The sequence below is a fragment of the Gossypium raimondii genome, chromosome 13 (assembly GCF_025698545.1).
Source record: "Gossypium raimondii isolate GPD5lz chromosome 13, ASM2569854v1, whole genome shotgun sequence".
NCBI classification, from domain to species: Eukaryota; Viridiplantae; Streptophyta; class Magnoliopsida; order Malvales; family Malvaceae; genus Gossypium; species Gossypium raimondii.
In genome coordinates, this window is record NC_068577.1 from 11,055,917 (window position 1) to 11,081,330 (window position 25,414).

General features: G+C 35.1%; 4 protein-coding genes across 5 annotated transcripts; 1 reads left to right on the top strand and 3 right to left on the bottom strand.

Annotated features, from left to right (window-relative positions):
• Positions 1-583: 583 nt before the first annotated feature.
• LOC105783421 (serine/threonine-protein phosphatase 2A 65 kDa regulatory subunit A beta isoform) lies at positions 584-7,099 on the bottom strand. Its single transcript, XM_012608865.2, has 13 exons — positions 7,005-7,099; positions 6,202-6,635; positions 5,174-5,420; positions 4,395-4,507; positions 3,815-3,894; positions 3,534-3,675; positions 3,310-3,390; positions 2,800-2,904; positions 2,311-2,493; positions 1,649-1,741; positions 1,217-1,356; positions 1,062-1,128; positions 584-984 (listed from the first exon to the last, which is right to left on the bottom strand). Exons 2-13 carry the CDS (start codon positions 6,592-6,594, stop codon positions 865-867), a joined length of 1,764 nt encoding a protein of 587 aa, XP_012464319.1. The 5' UTR covers positions 6,595-6,635; positions 7,005-7,099; the 3' UTR covers positions 584-864.
• Positions 7,100-17,560: 10,461 nt separating this feature from the next.
• On the bottom strand, positions 17,561-19,163 carry LOC105783049 (hypothetical protein). The gene is made up of 5 exons (XM_012608228.2): positions 18,757-19,163; positions 18,575-18,668; positions 18,399-18,436; positions 18,180-18,315; positions 17,561-18,083 (listed from the first exon to the last, which is right to left on the bottom strand). Exons 1-5 carry the CDS (start codon positions 19,084-19,086, stop codon positions 17,668-17,670), a joined length of 1,014 nt encoding a protein of 337 aa, XP_012463682.1. The 5' UTR covers positions 19,087-19,163; the 3' UTR covers positions 17,561-17,667.
• A 125-nt stretch (positions 19,164-19,288) lies between these two features.
• LOC105783050 (homologous-pairing protein 2 homolog) lies at positions 19,289-21,651 on the top strand. Its single transcript, XM_012608229.2, has 6 exons — positions 19,289-19,425; positions 19,597-19,622; positions 20,386-20,653; positions 20,837-20,907; positions 21,029-21,217; positions 21,296-21,651. Exons 1-6 carry the CDS (start codon positions 19,398-19,400, stop codon positions 21,392-21,394), a joined length of 681 nt encoding a protein of 226 aa, XP_012463683.1. The 5' UTR covers positions 19,289-19,397; the 3' UTR covers positions 21,395-21,651.
• Positions 21,652-21,758: 107 nt separating this feature from the next.
• Positions 21,759-23,951, bottom strand: LOC105783048 (uncharacterized). Of its 2 annotated transcripts, XM_012608227.2 has the most exons (5): positions 23,619-23,949; positions 23,411-23,514; positions 23,155-23,326; positions 22,740-22,859; positions 21,759-22,661 (listed from the first exon to the last, which is right to left on the bottom strand). In XM_012608227.2, exons 1-5 carry the CDS (start codon positions 23,802-23,804, stop codon positions 22,083-22,085), a joined length of 1,161 nt encoding a protein of 386 aa, XP_012463681.2. In that variant the 5' UTR covers positions 23,805-23,949; the 3' UTR covers positions 21,759-22,082. The 2 variants fall into 2 exon arrangements, with proteins under 2 accessions (XP_012463681.2, XP_052482745.1); XM_052626785.1 differs by having other exon boundaries at positions 23,155-23,514; positions 23,619-23,951.
• Positions 23,952-25,414: the final 1,463 nt, after the last annotated feature.

Genomic DNA, 25,414 nt, shown 5'->3' on the forward strand with positions numbered 1-25,414 from the left:
GAGAATTTATAGGAGAATCTGGAGAAGAAGTAACATTGTTTAGGGTCAATGTCTCAGGTCCAAAGAAACCTTGATGACTTTAAGTGTCTCCAAATGGATCTTTGAATGTCCCACTTTTTGTATGTTAGTTCATGTTTGTCTCTTAATTGCATTTATTTAATACAAACCCCTTCGAGAACTGGTTTGTGAAGCCAAGTGGATTAGAAAGAATGATTCAGGCCTTGTATTTACACTCCACTTTCAAAACCATTGAATCATGACTAAGAAAATGATTTGAGTTCATGGAATCTGATCAAGGATTTTTTTTTTTAAAAATTAAATAAATTTAAAATTTTACCTAAATAGCGAAAAATTTATGATTCAATATGGGTCCCCAGTACAAAATTTCTCGCCTTTAATCTCAAAACTTGATAATTTCATCATCCGAAACAGTTGATAAGGCCATGTTTTCTCTCCTCTTGCCATGCCATGATAATTTATGTTTTCTCTTTTATGATAATTTAATTTATTGTACTAAATAATTTTAATTAAATGAATTTATATTTTAAAAAGAAAATCGTCTGAATTAAGAGGAAAACAATAATTAAGGGTATCAAATAACAACTTGTTGACTTGACTGCTATGACGGATACCGTATCAGTCGAGTGGTTAAACCATAAAAATATGAATATTTGCCTATTTGGTACGTAAAGTTGATCAACCAACCCCCCTTTGAAATATTTTTTGGGATTCTCTGGTTTCTTCATTTCCCATGACCATGTGCTAGTAGCCATTTTTTCAGCCCAATCCCTTCTACAACAATAGGATTGCTTGTTTATGAACAAAAATAAATAAATAAAAACGCCTCCAATAAAGTGGTCTGGCCTAGCTTGACATGGTGACCTGATCGATTGACTGAAGTCCTTGGACTGCAAAATAACGGACATCAACATCTGGGTCCTCACTCAGCTCTACCAAGCATGGACGTATCGTCTTCTCCACCACCTATTGCAACAATTCATTACATAATTATGAAGAAGGCAGAGCCGAAAGCAATCAAAATAAAAAATTGGAATACTTACAGACTGATCAACTACTGAAATCAGAGACTGCAAAACCTTCGCAACATTAAACTTAATATTGGGAACCCTGCAGAGAGTAAACAGTTAAAGACATCACTAATTGGGGAATACTATATACATAATACACCTTCATTATCAATTTTTTGCTAACCAACCTGTCTTTTGATGCATTGACAACAACTGGCAACAGTTTAGAACATGTTATTTCTGAGCCCAAAACAGGACCAAGGAGAGAAATAGCACGAAGAAGGGTCATCCGATGAAGATAGTGTGAATCATTAGCTATCTCTAGTACCTGTGCAGATAACACCCCCAACTTTCACATTAAACAAAACTGTCAAACCCAATGAGAAAAGGTGCAGATTAGGAGGGCGGCTTTCACGAAACCATTCTGCATAAAATTTTATTTTTTGGCCATAAGGATGCTAATAAAACAGACCAGAGACTGAAGGACTAGGACAGACATCAGTTCAAATTTCAGATTACACTTCTTATTTGCTTTCGGTAGCAAAAATAAACACACTTTTCTGCTTTTACTTCTTGCTTTTTGGGTGAAGAAGATCAATTGTCAATATTATTGGACAGACCTGTGGAATAATATGCTGCATCGCCCAATCTGGGCCAAATTCTTCAGCAAGACGCTTTAAATTGTTAGCAGCTGCATCTCGAATAGAGTAAACCTGTAATAATTACAATGCACAATAGTGCTTAAGATAGAAATCATACCATTGTTTGGAATCAGGGTATAATAATTAACAACCCAATGAGAAAAGCATTCACATATTAAATAGAGTTCTCAGTTTGTATGTTACTCCCTCCTAGCTGCCCTTAAATATGCTCCTCTTCCAATTTACCATAAAACTTGAAATGCTGGTTAAATAACCACTTTCTTGGAAATTGTGCATTTTCAAACTAAACAAAACTTAGAAAGGAAAGAATATTTCATGAGAAAGTCAACAATATATTCAATTATTTGAAATTTTCCTTTCCTGTCTTAAAGCCATCAAAAGTAATATAACTAGAGAATCTCGTCCTGGATCTTTATTCAATGCATAGTTGCCCAAAACTATAAGTCTACTCATAAAAGAAATATTAGATATACAGGAAGGTTCTAAGGAAATAACTAGAAAATGTGAAAAACTATAAGAGAAAGATAAAGAGTACAGAAATATGGCAACATGCAAAGAAAACATTTTTTGGCAACGACTAATAACATGCGTTCCATGCAAGATGGGAGAAAGACACAAACCTTATCCTGCAACCATTGCATGCAAAGGCCACCAAGTTTATCATCAAAAAACCCAACCCCTAACTGATTTGCCAATAATGGTATATACTCAATTATTGCAAGTCGAACCCTCCAATGCCTATCCTCAGCGAGCTCAACAATGGCTGGTAGTAAGGATTGGGACAATAGATCAATCCCAATAACCTGCCAGTAAGAGTTAATTTAGAAAACCTGAAAGCTGCTTGAGAGAATGCAGTTACTTTCAATCATAAAGGTTACACCTAGGATGCACTAAAAGCATGTACACTAGTAAATAGAGAGTTGTATTAAAACTTGAATCTATTCATTATTAGTAACCACTCCTGAGAACCTGCTGCCATTCAGCTTCAACTGGTTTATATGGTTAATAAAAGTTGAAATTTCAAGCAAAAGCAAAGCAATTGAGGCAGCAAAACATAAGCAGATCAGCACAGACAGAAAACAGCACTGAAGCTTTAAGTTGCAGCTAACCTGATTCACTTGATCAAGTTTGCTGATTATGTTGAGCCGCACATCAGGGAATTCATCCTTCAAAAGGGAGAGAAATATTGGAAGAAGCTGCTCGATTGTTGCATCCTGCAAGGACCATGAAATGGAGTTCAATAAACCCATAAAAGCAATTTAATCCAGAATCTTGATGCATCCAGCACAACATTGAGAAATCTGTTAAGACAACCACAAGTGAAGAATACAAATAAAAAGACATTATATCCAAACTCACTTGCTAGGAGAAATTTACGTTGGTAAAATCAATCATTTCTAGCTTGTATTTACTAGTCATAAATTACCAGCAAAAAAAAACCTTACTTTCTATGATACTTCCTTATCGAGGAATTACTCTATAATACATTATCAGCGTTAAAAAACCTTAATTTCTATGATACTTCCTTATTGAGGAATTACTCTATAATACATTACCAGCATAAAAAACCCTTACGTTCTATGATACTTCCTCATCAAGGAATTACTCTATGCTCTTACCTTCCCAAGGACAGGAGCCATTCCCATCACAACTGAAGCCAAAGCAGCGCGGACATGCTGGGAAGAATCCAATGACAGTTCCTGTAAAAGGTATTTGCAAATTGCAATGCATTGAAATGAGAAGATGGCCAATATATTTAACATAACATGAAACACAGAGCGCTTATTCTCCAATAAGATATTTTCATAGAGGACCGGAAGCTTCTTATTATAACTGTATGTACCTTAACACATGGAAGAATGTGTTGGATTGCAAGTTCTGGACTCAAAATTTGACAAAATTTAGTTACTTTTCCTGCAGCTGCAATGCGAACTTCAGCCTCATTATCACGAAGTAACCGCACATATGCAGGAAGCAAATCAGTCCTGAAAACACAATCGACATGTATAAGAAGTCACCAAGAAAACTCCACCTTAGGTTAGCAGGACTGATAACGGTACAGGGGCAAAATTCCATCTATATGACATAGTATATTTTATTAGCGGCTATGCAATAAATAAATACCTAATAGGCTCTGGTCCCACAGCTTCACAAAGTTCATATAATTGATTTGCAACCATATAACGCACACGCCAAGATTTGTCCTGTTAGTTACAAGAAATAGAGCAAATATAAGAGCACGTAGAATCCACAAAACTGTTTTGACACTAAAGATTCCTAAAATCATCACAGAATCTTTTATATGCAAAAGAAAACTCAGGAAACTCAATAGCATTTGCACCCCCATACCCTTCTGGTCGCTTAAAAGAGTTTATTAGATCATGAAAATAGATCAAAACAGAAGTATAACTACACCATAAATATTGCCATGCAACAGAATAAAGTCTTCTGGTCACTTCTTGAGGACTGACTTCCAAAAGTCAACCTCCATATCATGTAACCACAGCTTCATGCACTTTTAATATGATACCCAATAGATCATACAGCATTAAAAGAATTATTAAATTATTAGTAGAAGATTATATAAGACATGGCACACAAGATTATATAAAAAGAAAAGGACAATAAAATTTGTAAAACTCACACAAAATTAAATTTAAATGAGACAAATAGTGAAATTCACATTAAGTGTCTACACATATACCTGGGAGAAATTAACAATTACAGGGAGAATACGTGCAGCACAATCCTGGGGCTCTAACAACTTTCCAAGAGCAGCACATCCCTCAACAGCCAATAATCGAACTGTATCTTGATCTGATACACAAATTTATAGAAGTTTCTTGTGTGAACTCATGAAAAATAAATGTAAGATACATAAAAACTAAATGAATAAATATACCAGTTCAGCTACTAATGCTTTTACTATAACCATTAAAAAAACACTAATAATATCAGTTTTATCAGGAATCTATCATTGCAACACTCCAGCATGATAAATCTATGATTCTGATGCTAGACCCTGCCTGCAAAGCTATCAGGTTTCCTCCCCTATGTCCATATCCCACAAATCACTTGCAGGTTGAAGCAGTCTTGGGAGGATGATTAACCTTTTATTTGTTGCTAAGTTTACATCCATCAATATTCTACATGGCACACTTATTATAATTTGATGCAAAGAAAAAAAAAGCCCTCCATCAACATTCGATAACAAGTCAAGCAAGACTGCTAGCCTATTACCAAGTAATTAACAAACTAGTCAAGTACATTCAATATGGAAAACAAAAATCAATTTTGTTTTTGAGCAAGATGGCCTAAAGAATACTTGACAAAACCTCAGTAAGGAAACGAAGTCAATTACTAAAAACCAGGCAGCAGTAGAGGAAGCACAGAACCAGCATCCACGTGTGGAAAGATAAATAATGTAAGCTAAAAACTACAGAGATTTTCCTCAACCAAGCATGTCTAAACCATTCAAATTACCATCTTGTGTAAGATCCTCAAACATTTGCATGATGTCAGCCTTCAAGTGAGCAGATTCAACTGTTCCAGCAAATTTCCACAGATTTGACGCAGCAGACCTTCTTACCATGGGCATGTCATCTTGACATAGTTGACCGTATATCGACCGTAATTCTGTTTTCAATGTCTCAGGGGCACTTGGATAAGCAATGTGAAACAGCCCACAGGCTGAAACTCGAGCTGTAAACCATTCTCCAGCAGCCAGCCTCTGAAAATTTAAAATTTGGAACCATAAAGGATGCCAGCCAAGAGTAGTTTGCATAAAAAATAGAATGGTGCCAAACTAGAATGGCTCAAAGAAATACACATAATCCGCGTAGGATTTGATTACAGGTAATGTCTATGTGGGAGTAACTCCAGTCCATCAAATGAGTCTGTTTTCTAATTTTCTTTTTCACTATTATCCACTATGGCCATATTAGCTGCAGATAGGTCTCCGGTGATATTATTAAGTGCTAAATATTACGTATTAACAGTTAAGTGATTTTATGTTTTAAGCATGTTTGGTTATGTAAGCGAACTATAACTGGAAATGATATTTTAAAGCGACAATGTGAAAGTTTTCAGTATGGAAGGGCCAGCTTTTTACTTTGAGGGAGAATGCATTTAGATAGAACCATTTTGAAAACTTTTAATAATAAAACAAGCTACCTTTACTATTATTTAAATTCCATTCTTTTATTGTTTTCATTGTCCTTCACATAAAAAATGTTTCACAACTAGTTGAAAGTTGAAAGAGTTTCAAAATTCATTGTCTCCAGTTACCATAGCTTGCTTAACTAAATCAGAAACTCAATTTCAAACCTACACCGAACAGTTTCTTGGCACACAGCTTAAGCAACAAAAAAGCTTTTTTTTCTCAATGTAAATTAAGCACTTAATAATCATTATTGAGAGTTTTATAGTAAACAGAAACTAAACCTCACTAAACAGTAGGAAAATACAGCAATGAAATAAATAACACCAAATCAAGATATGAAAAGTCTAACCTTAACTAAAGGAGTAAACCACTCAATCAAATCATTCTCCCTCATCTGAGATCCAATTTTGCATAATGACTCAACAGCTTTGTCCCTTACACAGGTTTCCTCAACAGTGCAAAGGGTTTCCAAAGGCGTCAGCAAAACATGGGCATGCTCAACACCCCCGACATAGGGAATAAACACTCCCAGCTCCTCAGCCATAGCAAGAAGCACCTCATCGTCATCATCATTGTTTTCACTGAGAAATGGAATTAATTCCGACCTGGTTCGCTCTTCCCCGAGAGCACGTGCAATTGTCGAAAGCCTACGGATCGAGTTTAAACGAAGTTGGATATCGTCATTTTTTAGCTCATCTATCAGGACAGCTATTGGATACAGTGGTGCTTCAACCGTAGACATCGTGTTCCAATGCCTGGCAGCTTCAACTGACTAGTTTAAATCTGAAAAAGCTCACAGTAGACCATTTCAAATAAAAATTAAATCTTTTGTCCTTAAATCTCATGATTCAATAATACTTACAAGTAATTAAAACAGATAAAATTTGATGAACAGATCAGTCCCAGACAAAAATAAATAATTCAAATCCACAAAGTTTCAAAGAAATTTTGGATGTAGAAAGAAAAAATGGAAATGGAACTATAAATTTGGAAAATGAAAATGGCAGGCACTGTAAGATCGGAAGGTGACATAACTCCAAATTAGTAACTAAATAATCAATATATCCTTTTTTTTGTTAAAAAAGAGAGCTGAAAATGTCAGAGAAGAGCGATAAAAATGAGAAATGGGAAGTGGGGAGTGATTAATCTTACCGATCTCGACGCCTTCCCGCCGGCTGTCTCTCTCTCTCAAAACAAGAAAAGAAATATTTTCGATTTTCGTCTCTACTTAACTTGATGGCTTTAGTGGGTATATTAGGATTCATAAAATTTCCGTACTTTTTTGGGCTAATTAATCACTAGGCCCTGAACTTGCTTTCTTTACAAAAACGTCTAAAGCCTAACAAAAGAGGAATATGGCCCAATGGTTCCTTTAGAAGCTCCACAAAATAATTTGCCTCTTTATTCTTCCTGATTTGAAATTTAATTTTTTTATTTTTATTTTTAGAAATTCAATTATTCTATTTTTTATATTGAAGTTTAATTATTGGTATCATTAAATCATTTTATTAAATTTATTGATATAATATTTTAAAATAAAATAAATATTCACTTGAAAAATAACATCGTAATGGACTCAAAGTTAACAAAAAGTTTTAACGTTGTTAACAATTGAACTCGTATATTTAAATTTTAATGGTAAAGGTACTAAATTCTTTAAAATAAAAATAGAAGATTTAAATTTTAAATTCATAAAAATATAAGGATTTAAAGCATATTTTAATCAAATATTAACTACAATTATTTTTATGTAAAAGAATCTTTTTGTAAAAGTCAAAAGAGAAATTACTTCAATTACTTAAATTCAAAGTCGACATAACCCCTTCTCAGGCTAATTTTTATAAATATGCTGAAAAAAAAGTAATTGAAAACCTAGGCTAAAACTTTAAAAATTTACCGATCTACGTTGTTTTTGGAGAGAGAAAGAAAAATGTGTGAAAACACGCCCTGTAGGATGCGTTTTCACTTAGGTAAAAATTATTTTTTTCTTGCGGTTGGAAATTAGAAATTTGTAGATTGATTTTTATCCATGTTTAAGATAGACATGATTACAATTTTTAAAGAATGTTTGAATTTACAGTGGTGTTGTGGTACTAGGTGACCTACAAATTTTATCTACCATGTGAGTATGGAGCCATCACCTAAGAAGTCGGATCACGTTGCAACTCAAGGTCCCAGTTGACAGTGATTATACAGTCTGGGGTGGAAGTGTAACTAGGGCTTCAAAGTTTACAAAGATTATGTTGTCAAGAGATGGAGCATAAATAGGGTTGTAGTTGACAGTGGTTATGTAGGCATGACAACGAGTTTCTCATCAGAAGAGGATGCTTTATAAAACTCAAATATAAATATGAGGAAAAAAAAACGCAGTGGCATTTTAGTACAATCAAGTAATGCGTCTTATCCACCATTATCGAAGGCGATGATCCCATTATTATAACTTGTGACAGCATTGGGGTGTAACAGGTTATATTAACAAGGTCACTACTTTCGATAAAGATGGACAACAGGAATAACTCGATTATATTGGAAGGCCCTTTGTGTTTTCCTTCATCACACATATGTTTGAGTTTTATGAAATGGGCTCTTTTGACGAGAAGACTTGTTGTCATTCCTTCATTAGCACCGTCAACTACAAACTCATTTGTGTGTAATCCATTGACAACATAACCATTGTAAACTTGAAACCTTAGTTACATTTCAACCCGAGACGGTATAATCACCGTCAACTTGGACCTCGAGTTGCAAAGTGATCTCGCTCTTAGGTGCTAGCATTATACTCACACAACATGTGAAATTTGTAGGTTACCAAGCTTCATGAAATCACCGTGAACCCAAACACAACTTAAAACTATGATTACGTCACCCTCAAAGCGAGAGAGAAATAAATCTTTAAACCTAAAATTTTCAACACGCAAGAAGAAGAAAAAAAATAATTTAGAAAAGATTGAGATGTGATGAGTAGGAGGATGAAGAATGGGCATTTATCATTTATATAGGGGACGGGGTGGGGTATAAAGGAAAAAAATTATACAGGGAATCCTAGGTTGTAGCGTTCCAAAGCAATCAAACTACTGTGGTTGAAATGGCCAGAGAGAAAACGCTCTTTGCAATTGACGTTTTCCTCTGACATGTCAGACATGTGGCTTGAAAATGCATCCTGTAGGAAGCGTTTTCACTACCATGTCAGATGAAAACGCCCCCTACAGGGAGCTTTTTCTCTTTGGTCATTTCAACCACAAAACTTGATTGCTTCTGAGCCCTTACAACCCGAGATTCCCGAGATAAAGTTGATGGAAGAAAATGTAGAAATCACAAGTGTAGAACTCACATGCCAAAGTTAATATTAATTATTGAAGTGTAGAAGAGTTAATTAAAATACTAACTTATGCAATGAAAACATTAACTTATTCGTTTATTCGTTAATTTTTCTTGTAAAGTAGGGGTGAGTATTTGATCGAATCAAGTTGAATTGAGTGAAAAAATTGAGTTAATCGAGTTGACGAGTCATATTTTATCATCCTAACTCGATTTAAAAATTTTTTGAATCAAGCCGAGTGAAATGAAATTCAAGCCGAGTCAAATTGAGTGAAATTGTTCGAGTTAAATTAAAAAATTAAACATGTCAAATTATAATCTTGTGCCAGTATAACTAACTCCATGTTAGAGTACGTAAATTTGAAACTACGTATATTTGAAAAACTTTTTCAAAGCAAAATAAAAAAAAATACTTTAGTATGATAAACTTGATTCATTAATTAACTTAGTTAGGTCCCTACAATAATTATTCTAGAAAGTTTTAAATTTTTTAACTTTCTTTATATTTATTTTTAAAAAATTTATAATTTTTACATATAAAATCATTATTCAAATTATTCAAGTTATTGGAATTGTAAAATTCAACTAAAATTGTAAATTTTAAACTCACAACTTGATTGCATACAAATCAAACCAATTTAATAAATTTGTTTTGTACATTGTAAATAAGTGTACATTTCAGATGTAAAATAAAATATATAAAAAAATTATAAAATTACAGAATAACGTAATCATAAACGTCTCGAATGTGTTCCACAACCAGGTGGGAGTCAAGCACGCCTAGGGTTCTATCGCACTATTTGGTTTGGCGGCTGCTCGTTGACTTCGACTTCACTTTGACATGCACATCGGAGTTGATTGCTGACTTCGTCTCTTTCCTCTATGGTTGATTGTGATTGTGTCCTAGTCGCCCATCGAGGATCCCCTCGGGTCGAGTCGGCGGTTGCAAGGATGACCCACCTCGATAGAACAACGATGTTGGGGGTGTTTACGACACTATCGATGGGCCACTATATGGTGTTGCGTAGCCCAATTGCGGATTGAAAGCAAGAATTGAAGACGATATTAGATGTGTTGGTGTTGTTGGCGAGATCAACATGTAATATGGTACAGTGTGTAATGGTCGTGCATAATATATCCCTAGAGAATGTGTTGATGTAAGGAATGATGGGGCATGCTGTGGTGCTTGTGTAAAATAAACTGGTGCTGAATGTGTTGATGTAGGGAATGATTGTGCAATAATGTGGTGGTTGTGTAAAATAAACTGAAACTGAAGGTGATGATACGAGGAATGAGTGTGCGTGTTGTGATCGTTATGACAAAAAAATGGGTTAGAAGCAAAAATAAATGAACCACATTAATCGGGAGGTTGCATGAAAATCGGGTCCTACGCTCCTACATCTCGATGTACTTCTTGTGGAATGTTGGTCAATCTTCCTCGAGTCTCTCTCGCAAGTCAATTTTGTATAGGTCATCGAGCTCCTAAAGTGACGACAAAACATGTTGCGTACACTCGAACTGCCTTATGACTCGGTTGAATTTTGCATCTCAATCATCACAAAAATGACCAATGGCACTTTGATGTGCTAGATGTTGCGATTGGCAAAAAATTCAACCGGGAAGCATTCTTGAATCATTAGATTCGTATATAGCATCCAGAAAAATTGCATTACGAATTTATAATTTTTAGAACGTACGTAATATTTAATTTCAAGTGTTTGAATATGTATTATATAACTTTAAAATTCATAAAAGAACCCCATATTCAATTTTTTGGTCTAGAGCTAGTCAGATATTTGAAATCTCAGTCGATATATCGCTGTGTCTCGTGAGGTTGTTCCACCTATTCAAATAATATGTTATTTCAAAATTACAATAATGAATAATAATAATAATAATAATGTGGGATGAATTTTACCATATGACGAGTGGGAATTCATAAGGGAGTTCCACTCGAGATTGTAAAATGGTAGCCGATACTATGCCCACAATTGGAGAAGAAGCATGCAATGGCTAATTTTAGCTTTATCTGGTATCGTCGCTCAATACATTTCTCGGTACAATGTCGCCAGCACCGTTAATCCCCAACTAAGTCGTCTTGATTCCTTCAAGTCAGCTAGTAGCAGTAGCCACCTCAAATGCACCAAATTGCGAGATTTATCTGGCATTAGCTGACCCTTGATCAACCTCAAGATGAATGCGCGCGCGAATTGTTCCTTTACAATGTTGCTTGCTGAAGCCTCGGTAGTTCAGAAGCTATCCTCCAACCATCTTATCTCATTTCGGCTACCCCTAAACTTGTTTGGCACCTTACCTAGTAGTTTCTTGCATGTTGCACTCAAATCGGTACTAACAACTGGCCCTATAACAACATCCCCATTGACCAGTAGACCGAGTTGTAAGATGATGTCTTCGAGTGTAATTGTACACTCGTAGCAGGAAGATGGAACGTGTACGTCTCCGGTCTCCATCTCTGGACCAAAGTACTGATGAGTGGGGGATCCAATTTAGTCCTCCCAAGCGTGTGAGCTGCGTATAAAAAGTTTGCATCTCGCAAGTGTCCATGAATGATCTCCAGTGCACATTCGCTTAAATTGTTTATGTACGTCTCCAAAATCTGATCTTTAGGTTGAGTATATAAACATAAAAAATTAATAATATAAAAAACATAATAATTAACTATTTAAATTTAAACAATTTAAGAAAGTTTCTTATCATTTGCAATTGAACGTCTAAGGTATGCTTGTCGTTCAAATGAATAAGTTGATTTGCCATTTAAAATTTATAAGAAAAGAATAAAATCAAGAGAATAATGTTGAGAATCTTTGATTATTTGATAGCATTGAATAGCATAACTTTAGAGATTACAAGCGCTTTTTAAAGATTTTATTTAGAGATATTCTTTCCTTAATTGATTCAATACATCATGTATATATAGCCGTACATATTTCTAAGAAATACGCACTTTTGAGTGAGTATTTCTTCAATACATTAGAGTATTCATCTCTGATTTCATCATGGTATATATCAATTTTTTATCCAATTTTTTGGGATTTTTTCTAATTTTAAAATTTGTTCCAAAAAAAAAATCCTAGAAACACAAAATTGGTACTTTCGACCCTAACCTTATTTCTTTCTTTTTTCACCACCCCTACCATTAGAGTCAGCATCCACTCGTCGGTGAAACCCCAAAATTCGATGACCAGAAGACTTGCGCATGGGCCTCACGCGTTGTCGCAAGCTTCTGCCTCTTTGTTTCACGCGCCGCGCGTGGCATTCACCTGCTATCGTCATGTTTTTTCGACGTCGTCGCTGTGCTCTCTACTCCCTTCCAGTCATTGTCCTCTAAGTGGTGGTTTTTTTTGTTAAGCTTTTTTTATCTCTTTTGTATTCTTTTGGGTGTTCTTTTTTCCCTAATTTTCCAAGCAACTTTTTTGGTATTAGTTTTTTTCCAGCATTATGTCTAAGGATGAGAAGCTCGTGATTCCAACCGATAATCCCTGGTCGCAAATTAGTTTTGTGAAGCTTCATGGACATAATTACCTTACTTGGTCAAGGTCCTGCTTGTTGTTTATCAAGGTTTGTGGTTTGTAGGGATACATCATTGGTACAATGTCGAAACCTAAACCCACTAATTCAAGGTTTTGTCAGTGGAATTCAACGAACGCTCTTGTTATGGTATGACTTATCAACTTTATGCAACCCAATATTTCCAAAACTTATTTGTTGCTTGATACTGCAGAAAAAAAATTATAAAGCTACAACTCTCACTTACTATCATGTTGGAAATGATGCGCAAATTTTTAAGATTCGTAATAAGGTCCATGGTACAAAATAGGGGAGCTAATGATTTCTCAATATTTTGCTAAATTAAGTGGGTTGTGGCAGGAACTTGATTATTATCAAGATTTTCAGGTGTCTTGTACCAATAATGTCGAAAAATTTCAGAAAATGTTGGAAAATGAGCGCGTTTTTTTATTTCTTGGCTGGGTTAAATACTGAGTATAATCACTTGACGTATGACTACTGTGGTAAACCTCAACACACTAAAGATTCGTGCTGGAAGTTGCATGGTCACCCTACTCGAGGTCGTGGTGAAAAATAAGGGGGTAATTCTCAGCCTCAGATAAAATTTTTAGATTATGTGACAACAGAGGACAAGTCCACTTTTACTAGGAGTTTTACCTTGGACGAGATTCAACATCTCCAACGCCTCTTGTCTCAATTGAACTCTACCTCGATTGCCAAGTCTAATCATGCAAAATCAGGTACTGTTTTAAATGCTACATCTACTTCTGAATATTAGATTATTGATTCCGGTGCGAATAGACATATGACAGGGTCAAACAAATGTTTATTTAACTATACCACTTGTCCATATAAAGATATTGTGTGAATAGCCGATGGATCCCTTACCTTCGTCTCTGGAACATTTTTTGTTATTTATACTCCCAATATCACTTTTTCCTCTATCCTTTATGTTCTTAAATTCTCGGTTAACCTTTTATCTGTTAGTACTATCACTAAAGCCTTAAATTCTAAACTTGAATTCTTTCCTGATTAGTATGTCTTTCAGGACCTTCAGACAGGGAAGACGATTGGCAGTGGTAGATTGTGTGATAACTTATATCTTTTGGATCAATCACCCAGTATGTTTCAAGCCTTATTTGGAGATAATAAATATGTCAACCGAGAGATAATTCAGTGGCATAGGTGGTTAGGACATCCATCATTTACTGTTTTTGTCAAAATGTTTTCTACTTTATTTTCAAGAACTCAGTTAAACTTTTTAGTTTCTGATGCCTGTGAGTTTGCTAAGCATACAAGAAATAGTTATCCTTTACGTAATAATAGAAGTACTGTTCCTTTTAAGATTATTCATTTGGATGTTTGGGGCCCTACTCGTCTTACTTTTTTATTTGGTAATCATTGGTTTGTTATATTTATTGACTGTTGCACTCGGATGACATGAGTATTTTTATTAAAGTCTAAAAATAATGTTTTCTCATGTTTTCGTTTTTTCATAAATTGATTACTACTTAGTTTGATACTAAGGTTAAGATTTTACAAACTGATAATGAAACCGAGTATAATTTTAATAATTATTTAGAATCATATGGGATTTTGCATCAGACCAGTTGTCTAGGTACAAGTGCTCAGACTAGGGGGATACGATTTTGGTTGTTTCTTATCTCATTAATTGGATGCCTCTTCGAGTCATTAATTTTAAAAGTCCCATAGAAACCTTATAGGGCAAGACGAATTATCGAGTTTCACCGAAGGTCTTTGGTTGTGTTTACTTCGTTCATCTTCGACATGGAAGCAAATTGGATCCATGAGTAGTCAAATGCGTTTTTATTGGATACTCTCCTACACAAAAATGTTACAAATGTTGTCATCCACCATTTAGAAAGTATTATGTAAGTATGGATGTAACATTTCGTGAGGATGGACCCTACTTTTCTTCATCACGACCATCTCTTTAAGGGGAGGTTATTGAAAATGAAAAGATGACACCCTGTTCTGTTACCCTTCCGAGGGAAAATTTAGTTCCAGTAGAGATTTTGGTTCAAAAGAAGACTAGTGGACGGTTGTTGAATAGGCCTGATTTAAGGACATACACTAGGAAAAGCAAGAAAAAAGATGCCATCATACAATCTACTTTATGTCCTGACTCTTCACTGTCAGGTGAGTCTTTTTTACCTGAGTTTGTTACTGATTTAGAATTACTAATAGCCCAACGAAAAGGTGTTAGAACTTGCACTTTACATCCTACCTCTAACTTTGTCTCTTATGATTCATTATCCCCATCCTAAAAAGCTTTTGCTTTGTTTTTGTTCTTTATGTCTGTTCCACAGGATTAGAGAGAAGTTATTATTGATCCAAGATGGAAAAAGGCTATGATTAAAGAAATGAAAGCTTTAGCAAAAAATGAGACATGAGAACTAGTTAATCCTCTTGAAGAGTAGAAAATGGTTGGCTACAAATGGGTGTTTACTATCAAGTATAAGGCTGATGGTTCAACTGAAAGACTCAAAGCCATATTAGTAGCGTAAGGATTCACTTAGACATATGGAGTGGATTATCAAGAAACATTTGCTTCAGTTGCTAAATTGAACACAATTAGGATCTTTCTATCATGTGCAGCAAATATCAACTGGGACTTACAGCAATTTGAAGTAAAGAATGTATTTTTGCATGGAGACTTGGAAAAAGAAGTGTATATGATAGTTCTTCAATATTCGAGGATAAAGATACTCAAGGAAAGGTATGTAGACTAAAAAAGGCCTTATATGGACTAAAGCAATCTCGTAGAGTCTGGTTTGACAGATTTAGTAAGGTCATGGTGTCATTTGGCTATTGACAAAGTAATGTTGATCATACACTCTTTATAAAACATCATAAGGGTAAGATTATTCTCCTTATAGTTTATGTTGATGACATAATTATGACAGGAGATGACAGGGAAGAAATGGCCCGACTTAAGAAATAGTTGGCTCAGGAATTCGAAATCAAAGACTTTGGAAAGTTACAATATTTTCTCGGAATAGAAGTAGCTAGATCAAAACAGGGAATCTTTATTTCCCAAAGAAAATATGTCTTGGCTCAGGAATTGGTGAAATGGTGGATAAAGAGAGATATCAAAGACTCGTCGGACGATTGACTTCTCTCGATCATATTTAACTTGATATAACCTATGCGGTTAGTTTGGTAAGCCAGTTTATGCATGATCCTTGCAAAACCTATATGCAGACAATATTACAAATTTTGTGTCATTTGAAGTCTGCACCGGGCAAAGGTATTCTCTTCTCCAAAAATAGTCATCTCAAGATAGAAGTATTTACATATGCAGATTGGGCTAGTTCTCTTGAAGACAAAAGGCCTACAACAGGTTATTATACTCTTGTGGAAGGAAACTTAGTCACTTAAAGGAGCAAGAAACAAAGTGTTGTGGCTCGATCAAGTGCAGAGGTTGAATATAGGGTCATGGCTTTAGGTGTTTGTGAACTTTTATGGCTACAAAAGGTATTGGAAGTGCTAAAGTTGTTGAACGAAAATAGATCAACCTTGTATTGTGATAGCAAAGCGGCCATCAACATAGCTTAAAATCCAGTGCAGCACGATAAAACCAAGCATATCGAAATAGATCGTCATTTTATCAAGAAAAAATAACCAGTGGTGCTTTAATTCTATCTTATCTAGCATCCGAAAAATAGATGGTTGATGTTTTTATAAAAGGGCTCAACTGTAAGACATATCATAATTTTCTTTGCAAGTTGGGCATACGAGACATCTATGCACCAACTTGAGGGAGAGTGTTGAGAATCTTTGACTATTTGATAGAATTAAATAACATAATTTTAGAGATTACAGTTGATTTTTAGGGATTTTATTTAGAGATATTCTTTTCTTAATTGATTCAATACTTCATGTATATATAGTTGTACACATTTCTAATAAATACATACTTTTGAGTGAGTTTTTCTCAATACATTAGAGTATTCATCTCTAATTTCATCAAATAAAATTCAAAAAAGAATTTTAAAAATATTTGAAGATTGAGGTTTGAAAATTTGAAATTGAAAATTAAAATTTGAAGATTGAAAATATAAAATTGAAAATTGGGGATTGAGGATTGAAGGTTGAAAATTGAAAATTTAGGAAGGAAGAATGAGTATGGAGTATTTGGTTGAAAAGAATGAAATTTAGAAGGGTTTATATAAGAATTTTTATGGCTGTTGAAACCTTACTAGTCGTTGGAAAAGTTACCATTGAATGGAAAACGCTTCCTACAAGGTGCGTTTTTACTAATGTGGCAGTGAAAACACATTTTGTAAGATACATTTTTCTTTCTCTCTTAAAAAACAACATAGGCCGATAAATCTTTAAAATTTTAATCTAATTTCTTAAATAATTTTTTTTCTAGCATATTAATATAAATTAACCCCCTTCTCGCTAGCTGAAAAAAAAAAGACTTCTGGTTGAAAAAAACACAAGCAAAGATACTACTTTCTAGAAGAAAATAAAAATAGGTGAATACTATTTTGGCTCTCCAAAGAAATTCTTAAAGTGTTGCCTTTGTGAAATTCGCAACATTTTTATAAAAATGGTCCAACTCATTTTCACGTGACTATTAATGTATTATAGTAAAAAAACTGTTCTGTCAATGAAGTTTTTAGGAGAGTTGCCTAGATTTAGGTCTCATTATGCGCAAATGCGATGAAATTATGTGAACTCTATCCATATTTATTTTGATCTAGCCTGGATTTGTAAACTCTTCGTTGGTTGCTAGTTAAAATTCAGGAATGAAATAAAGAAGTCTTTGCAATTGCGATACTTACCTTTTTCTCCAGAAATATGCACAAGAAACAGATGCCAAAAGCTTCAGGTGCTCTTTGAACTTCTTCTGAGTTAAATTCACCAAAAGCAAAAACCGGGACAATTTCGTTTGTTCTTTTTATAACAAATAGAGCTACAAATTACTGCAGCAGACAAACTATTGGTCCTCCTCAAGATTTAAAAAGAGAAGATAGGCAACTAAGCCAACCACAGGGATAAATCTAAGATAACTCACTACACCAACTTTGCTTTTCTCAACATTTTGTAGGTTCTCACCAATCAACCAAGGCTGGAAGATTGTGTATAAACATATGTCCCAAATGAAGGCATAAGCCAGCCTTTCTGAACCTAAATAACTTACCAAGAACTGCCACCTGTCTGTTATGTTTCCAAACTCACCATCCATTCGACCATAAAGAGCCCATATTGCAGAAAACACACATACAGCCCCACCAGTTAATCCCACTACGGCTGCACCATTTGTCATCACGGAGCCTAGAGGAGAGAGCTTGGTAGGGCGGCTATCTGCATCAGCTTCGTTCAGCCGGATTGCCATGTAAGGAATTAAGAATGCTGCAGCAGGTCATGGAGGAGTAATGCAATTAGATTCATCACATGCTAGATAGGTTATGTTATAATTTTGAGAGTATGGTAGGGAAAGAAGCGTACTGTTGGTGAGAAACATCTGCAGTCCCCATAGAACATCGAGGGAACTTTTGTATCTGTCCCTCTTGCGATCAGTGAATAACAACGGAGCAAACATCAGCGTCCACCCAATAACAAAGTTGAACAATCCCTCAGACATCTGATCCATAAATATTAATGGTATTAGATTAATAAGCCTTTGTGGAAAATAATTAATTTCACCAAATAGTGATGCTTGCTTACAGGGTGAAGGACTGGGGCATCAATCAGACGAATACCGACTACTCTGCCAAAAAAGGGTTCCAATTCCATTCATTGTATAGATCATCATCAAGGAAAGAACACAATAAAAAAAAATTAGAGAAGCTAACAGATTTCTTCTATTGAGAACCATGCAAGTATTAGATGTCTGTATGTACCAGCATTGGTCAAAGGCAAAATGAAGAAGAAATTGAGAGAAAGACCGATGAGTTCGTTTATTGTGTTGGAACTGATGGCCCATACAGGGTCTCCCTGGTTAACTCAAAAAAAGAAAAAAAAAGCTTTCATCTGTGAATAAAATGAAGAGAAAGTGGGAAAAGAAATAAAAGAGGAAGCTTACAGGAGCATAGGGAAGCAAAAAGAGCCACAAGATATAAACAGCCTCAGCGGCCCACAGACTCAGGTGAAGGACTCGCCGAAGAGGACCATCCTGATCGCTTTCTTCCGAGCTGGAGCTCAAGGCGGTGGACTTGCGGCGGGACGCGCGGCAAACAATGGGCGTGGAATGGAGGATAGAAAAGGAGGTTGTGGGCCATGTTTCGCCGTGATGTTTGCAGGGGTAGCGGCTGGGCTGTGGAGGAGGGTTGGAACTGAAGGGTGTTGGTCTTGGAAGAGCCCGGCAATGGGTTTGGCAGAGCAAAGCTTGAGTAGCTAGTACAGCCATGGCCATGCCCTTCACTTACTCTTCATCCCCCAGCTTTGCTGATGAAAAATATGGCTGGGTTGGTGATACGTGGTTCACTCATCGACCGGGTTTTCTTTATTATTTTTGAATTTTTTTATCCAAGTAATGAAAAGTGAAACGACGCCGTTTCAAAGGCCCTTTCTTTAATACAGCCTTGGTTCTACCTTATACATACATGGCTTTGGGTTTTTTTTTTTTTTTTTTAATTTTAATTTTTATTTGTTTTCTGAGGGAAAACAAATCGTTCAGAAGAAGAAATTATTTTCCCGCTCATTTTAATCTAAAATCGCCGATCGATGGCTCCGAAATCCGATAACACCGAAGGTACCACCGTCTATTTCTCTTCTTCATTCTTTTCAGATTTTAGGCGTTGATTTTTTAATTTAATCCTAAAGGGAAATTTCGTTTATTACCCACTTATATTTTGTCTTGATTGATTGAAGCTCGATTCTTATTTTTTCTTCTTTCTAAATCTCTTTCAAAATTTATTTGCAGCAATCGTGCTCAACTACGTGAATGAGGCAAGCCTTTTTCTTTCTTTTGGTTTCTGTTAAAGTCTTACGTTTAGATTCTAATTTCTTGTTCTGGTTTCAATTAGGTTCCATTATTTTATTCGTTATTTGGATAATTTATATCAAGGCCATTGTTAGAGGAAATTTAGTTATTAGACTCTGCATTGAAGTCTTTTTAGTTATTAGACTCTGCATTGAAGTCTTTTTAGTTATTAGATTCTGCATTGAAGTCTTTCTTTTCGTTATTTCTCGCTACTCACTTTGATACATTTTCCTTCATTTTGCGTAATTTTCTTGACTAGCAAATAGAGAGTAGATCCTTCAGCTGTTAGGCAATGAGATTTCATCTTAATTATGTGGCTGCCTAACTCCATCCACACGTAATTGCAAATTACAAGAAAAATGATAATAATTATTAAAAAAAAAAGGTTAGTGAGAGTATTCATTTGATGAGAGTAATTACGATGTCTTTTGATAATTTGTTATGAAGTGATATTTCATCTTTAATTATGTGGCTACTTAACTCCACTCACAACTGTAATAGGAAAAAAAAAAGATACCAATAATTATAAAATGGAGGTTAACTAGACTATTCATTTTGATGAAAACTATCACAGCTTTTGCTGTACAATTTCTTTTAAAACGAAATTAAAAAAGAGAGAGGGGGAGAGGATTGAGATAAATAACCATTCACTGATAGTGCATTTCTGCAAGTACTTATGATTCCTTGTTGAAATCTGTATTCAACCTGACGTTTCTTTTTATAAACCAGCAAAATCGTCCTCTAAATTCTCAAAATGTTGCCGATTCTCTACAAAAGTATAACCTCAAAAAGGCTTCCATTCAAAAAGCACTGGATAGTCTTGCTGATAGTGGAAAAATTTCATTCAAGGAGTATGGTAAGCAGAAGATATACCTTGCTCGTCAAGACCAGTTCAATATCCCCAACAATGAAGAGCTTGCTTCTATGAAGGAAGAAAATGCCAAACTGCAGGAACACCTTAATCAACAAAAAAAAGCAATCACTGAGGTTGAGGGAGGTAATGAAATGATAATCCTTGAACATCAGATTAGTATTCTGCTAGAAGGGGTAGCAGATATCTTTTTGAACATGTCAGCCCTTGTCTTAAGATTCTAACTTTTCGGTTTTACTTTTCTATTTCCCTTTAAGGAAATGTTCTCAAGTTGTGTCATGTAAACATGGGTATATACTGTTGTTTCAGAAATTAAAAGCTTGCAGTCTAATCTAACTCTGGAACAGATTCATGACAAGGAAGCTAAACTGAGGAAAGAGGTAAGGGTTATGACTAATTTACCAATATAGGAGCTTTTCATTCCTCTTTATCAAAACTGGTTGCAGATGTTTCTGCCGAAATAAGTGAGAAATAATTTTGACATTGTTTGTTATGCATCAGGTTAAGGAAATGGAGGACAAATTAGTTAAATTGCGTGGAGGAGTAACTCTGGTTAGGCCAGAGGAAAAAAAGGCAGTTGAAGCCATGTATTCTGAGAAAATAAGCCTGTGGAGAAGACGGAAAAGGATGTTCAAGGATCTATGGGATGCTATCACAGAGAACTCACCTAAGGATCTAAAGGAATTCAAGGTTCCAAAGCTCCATTCTTTTAGCAGTAATCCACATTTTGCACCATAAAAGTTATCTGACATTGGCTTGTGTTTGCAGGAGGAACTGGGAATTGAATATGATGAAGATGTTGGTGTGAATTTACAATCAGTCTCTGAGCTCCTTCAGCATGGGAAGAAGCGGGCCAGAGGTCAGTAACTTAACGTGAAGCGGTACATACTTGGTCATCAACTCAGACTCAGATTTTGGTATTTCTCTAGAGATAATATGTTCAGATATTTGTAGTTTCTTCATCCTTGTTAGAGGTCTAAACCGTTACTTCTGGATCCCACAGAGTTCCTCTTTTAAATGCACGTTACATGCCTATGTTATTGTTAGGTCATTTATGTAAAGCTAGGTTTTATAGACTAATAACCTTTGGTTATTAATATTACAAGCCAAAGCATATTATTCTATGAGCAGCCTATTTGAAGTATGAAAAATCTTAAGTCTTAATCCATTATCTTTTCTGATGATATTCCTTGTTTAGATTGTATGTAGTATTTTCTATAGGAACTTGGTATAGTATAACAAAATAATTAGGCTTCACAAAAAGAATCATTCTAAAATATTTTACATTAAGTTTACATCTGATTAAAAATAACAAAAGAAATATCAAAGACCAAAACCAACTTATACACTCAACTAAAGCTATATTTGCAACTCCATGGAACTTACAAACATTTAATTTATTCGCGCTCCTCAATATCCTGTCACTTGGTCCAAGTCCTCGAAGAAAACATCCCCTTATTTATGGTAAAGTGTCGTTTACCTTTCATCCATGTGTGCAGTGGGTTTTCAGGTCGAGTCTCCACCTTCAAGCCAACATGAAAGCTTGAAGGAAATATCAGTCAAGTTTCTTTTCTGAGTGCTCACCACCATTATCTGTATTTAGGACCTTGCCTTTAAGCTTCCTTGCATTCAAATCAAAACTTGAACGACGGGAATCATATTTATCATCATCACTCTCATAAATAACCACTTCCTTCTCCAATAGCTTGAGTGGGTCCACTTCATTGAATGACATTGTCCTAAGGTCTATGATTCCCTCTGCTGATCCTTCACTTGAAGAAGGACTAGACATCTTGATTTCTGGTGTCTTCTTGGTATGATTCAACTCCACTGCTTGACTGCCATGATTTTCCATATCTTTAGAATTTGCTTCTTGTTTGTCAGACACTGTGTTCTGTCGAGTATTGGGACCATTCTGATCATCAGGATCATAGGAATCAGACCGAGAGAGTTCCACAGCTGCTCTTGCAGCTGCTGCTGCATAGGCAGCTGACTCAAAGGCTGCTTGAGCTGCATCAGCTACATCCCTGTATTTTCTCCTTGTTTTTGTTGAATCAGAGAACTCATCATCATCTCCTGCATCATGACTTGCCTTAACTGATGTCTCCTGCTTCTTGCTTACATCCAGATTTCCCTGTATTGATAACATAACCGGCATGCCATTAGTTATTTCTATATTCTAGTCAGTTGATCCTTATAGTAAATTACATACCTCGCTGGAATCAGTGGTTTCCTCGAGTTGTAAAGCAATGCCGTACTCGGCAGCAATCTGGTTGAGCACATTCCTTCTGCTCTGCAAGTCTGGTTGTCTGGTTGACAGCTTCTGTATAATCTGTGGAAGCCAAAGAATTAAGTTATAGCATACTGCAGAATCTGTATTATGCCAGTCAAAAAGCCACTCACATTTCACAAGATTTGCTAGGATCTTATAATATCAATACTAAAACTCTGAAATCTGTAGATTTCCTTCACAAAGCAACCACTAGTAAGCACAATGCAATCTCAGGAACACTGTTCAATATCAGATGCTACCTAAATCTAACAATAAGGTTCTGGTATATACTAGTTTTTGACCCTAGGCAGAAAGGATAAAAGTTAATAGATATATTGATGAAATCAAGACTTACCTTAGCGTTCACTCCACAATTGTTGCGCAGCTCGATTGCACGAGCAGCGAATTCTTTGCCGTAGTGAGATGTAAAAACAGCACGAATCTCTAGAAGCTCGGGAAAATCCCCACACCTTGAAGATGCAAAGAGCAAGCCGGTTATAGCCTCCTTGAGCTCGTCAGGGCACACTCTGCAACAGAACACAAAGAGAGGATTATCAAGAAACTTGAAAACCCGACAAGGAAAAAACAAGGAAATGATGGAGAAACATAACCTGTCCTGCTCAATGAGATGGAGTCGTTCAATAACGAGATTACAATACCCTTCAAGTATAACAAAGACATCCAACATGTTTTGCTCCTTGATCACCTGGTCAACCTGTCGAAACAACCCCCCCCCCCCAAACCAAGGTTAGAATTTAGATCCAATGAGAAAAAAAAACATATTTTCCAGAAAAGAAAGATGGATGAAATCATTGTTACTCTAAGAAGAGCCCGATCATGATGGGAAAGTTGAAGGAGCTGTACAACATCGGAACGAGCTTGGTTGCAGCGAATCTGACGCTGGTTCTTGAAAACAGCAAGACGAGAAATGGCAAGAGTGACTAGTGATTTGAACTTGGAAGGCTTGAAGCCTCGTCCAAGAAATGCAGCAAGCTTCTTTCCCATAAGCTTTTGCCAACTGCAAACCTACCTCTCACTGTGTGTGTATGTGTGTAACAGGAGAGGAGGCTTTTAGCAGACAAAAGAGAAGAAACAAGGCAAGGCTTGTGTTATGTTGTGTTTTTACGTCCCAACCAGAGGGAGATAAGAGAGGTAGGCAGCGTAGTCTATATGGGACCGGTTACGTGTTCCATGCGATTTCTTGAACAGCCATGTCATTTTTATAAAAGTCAATTTATTATTTCAGTCCCTCTACTATACTCAAATTTGGAATGTGGTCTCTACACTTTAATTTAATATTATTTGATCCCTACTTTATAATATCCTTAATTAGCCTAATAGTTAATATCATTAACTATTTTAGTTAAAATTTATGTGGACTCAAAAAAAAAAACTCTTCTTTCAGGTTTCAACATAATAAATTTCATGTCGGCATGTTCAGCTAGAATTTAGAAATTTCTTTTAAAAAAATAACAACTGGAATAGTTAATTAAATTAATTATTAATACCAATTTATGATATTATAAAAGTAAATTGATAAATGTCAAAATTACATAAACTTTGATTCAATATACAATATGATACATAAACTTTTATTTGGTGTAATAATACATATAAAATTTTGATTGGGGTTGAGTATATACACAAAATTTTAATTGTGATTCTTGTAAACATGTAAAGAAGTAAATACATCAAATTATTTTTATAGTGGATAAATATAATTATTTATGCATTTAATATATAAAGTTAAAATTTAAAACGATGTTATATAGATAATTGTTTTAGTAATTTATAAAAATTAGATAAAATTAAAATTACACGAATGAAATTACAAAAAAAATTCATGTATAAGATTACAAATGAGACCAAAGTTGATGTATGGATTCGAAATGGGAAATTAAATGTAAAGACTAAATTTACATTTAAGTATAATAAGCTGACAAAAAAAATTTTGACCTTTCTAAAACAAAATTAAGAATGCGTGAAAGGGAAACCGAAGAAGAAAAGAAACAAAGATTTAAGACGCGGTTGGGGCGTCAGTTTCGAGTGACACGCTTGAAATTAACCCCGTTCCCCATTTTATCACTACACACGCATTCTCAGGCACGTGAACAACAACCAAAGGGGAAAAAATCACAACATGAATTTTTGTGCAGAAAATGGAATTATCTTTTTTATCCGAAAATTAAATATTAGATATTATCTTTAAAAGAAAAATATAGATAACTAATGTGTCATTACAGCTTTTCTTTCCTATTAAAAAATAGAAATTTTTTAAAAAGAAGCGTGATTTGCACAAAGGGCAGGAGAGCGTAGCTGGCTGGGAAAAACCTCACTTCAATCAGAAGCTTCGTTTCGTTTTCTGTCGTAAAGGACTTTCCGTGAGAAACCAAAAACAAGAAAAAAGTATTAGTACAAAAAATGTAATAAGTAGAACAATTAATTGTTTGTTGTTTCAATTTAATTAATATTGGGACAATGAATAAGCTATGAACATAGATACTTCCGTCAATCTTTCTTGATAAGCCATGCATTCAACTCAGGATTTTTCTTTTTGTACACAACAATTTAAAACAGCAAATTAATTTCGGTAAAAAAATCCAACCTTGGAATGA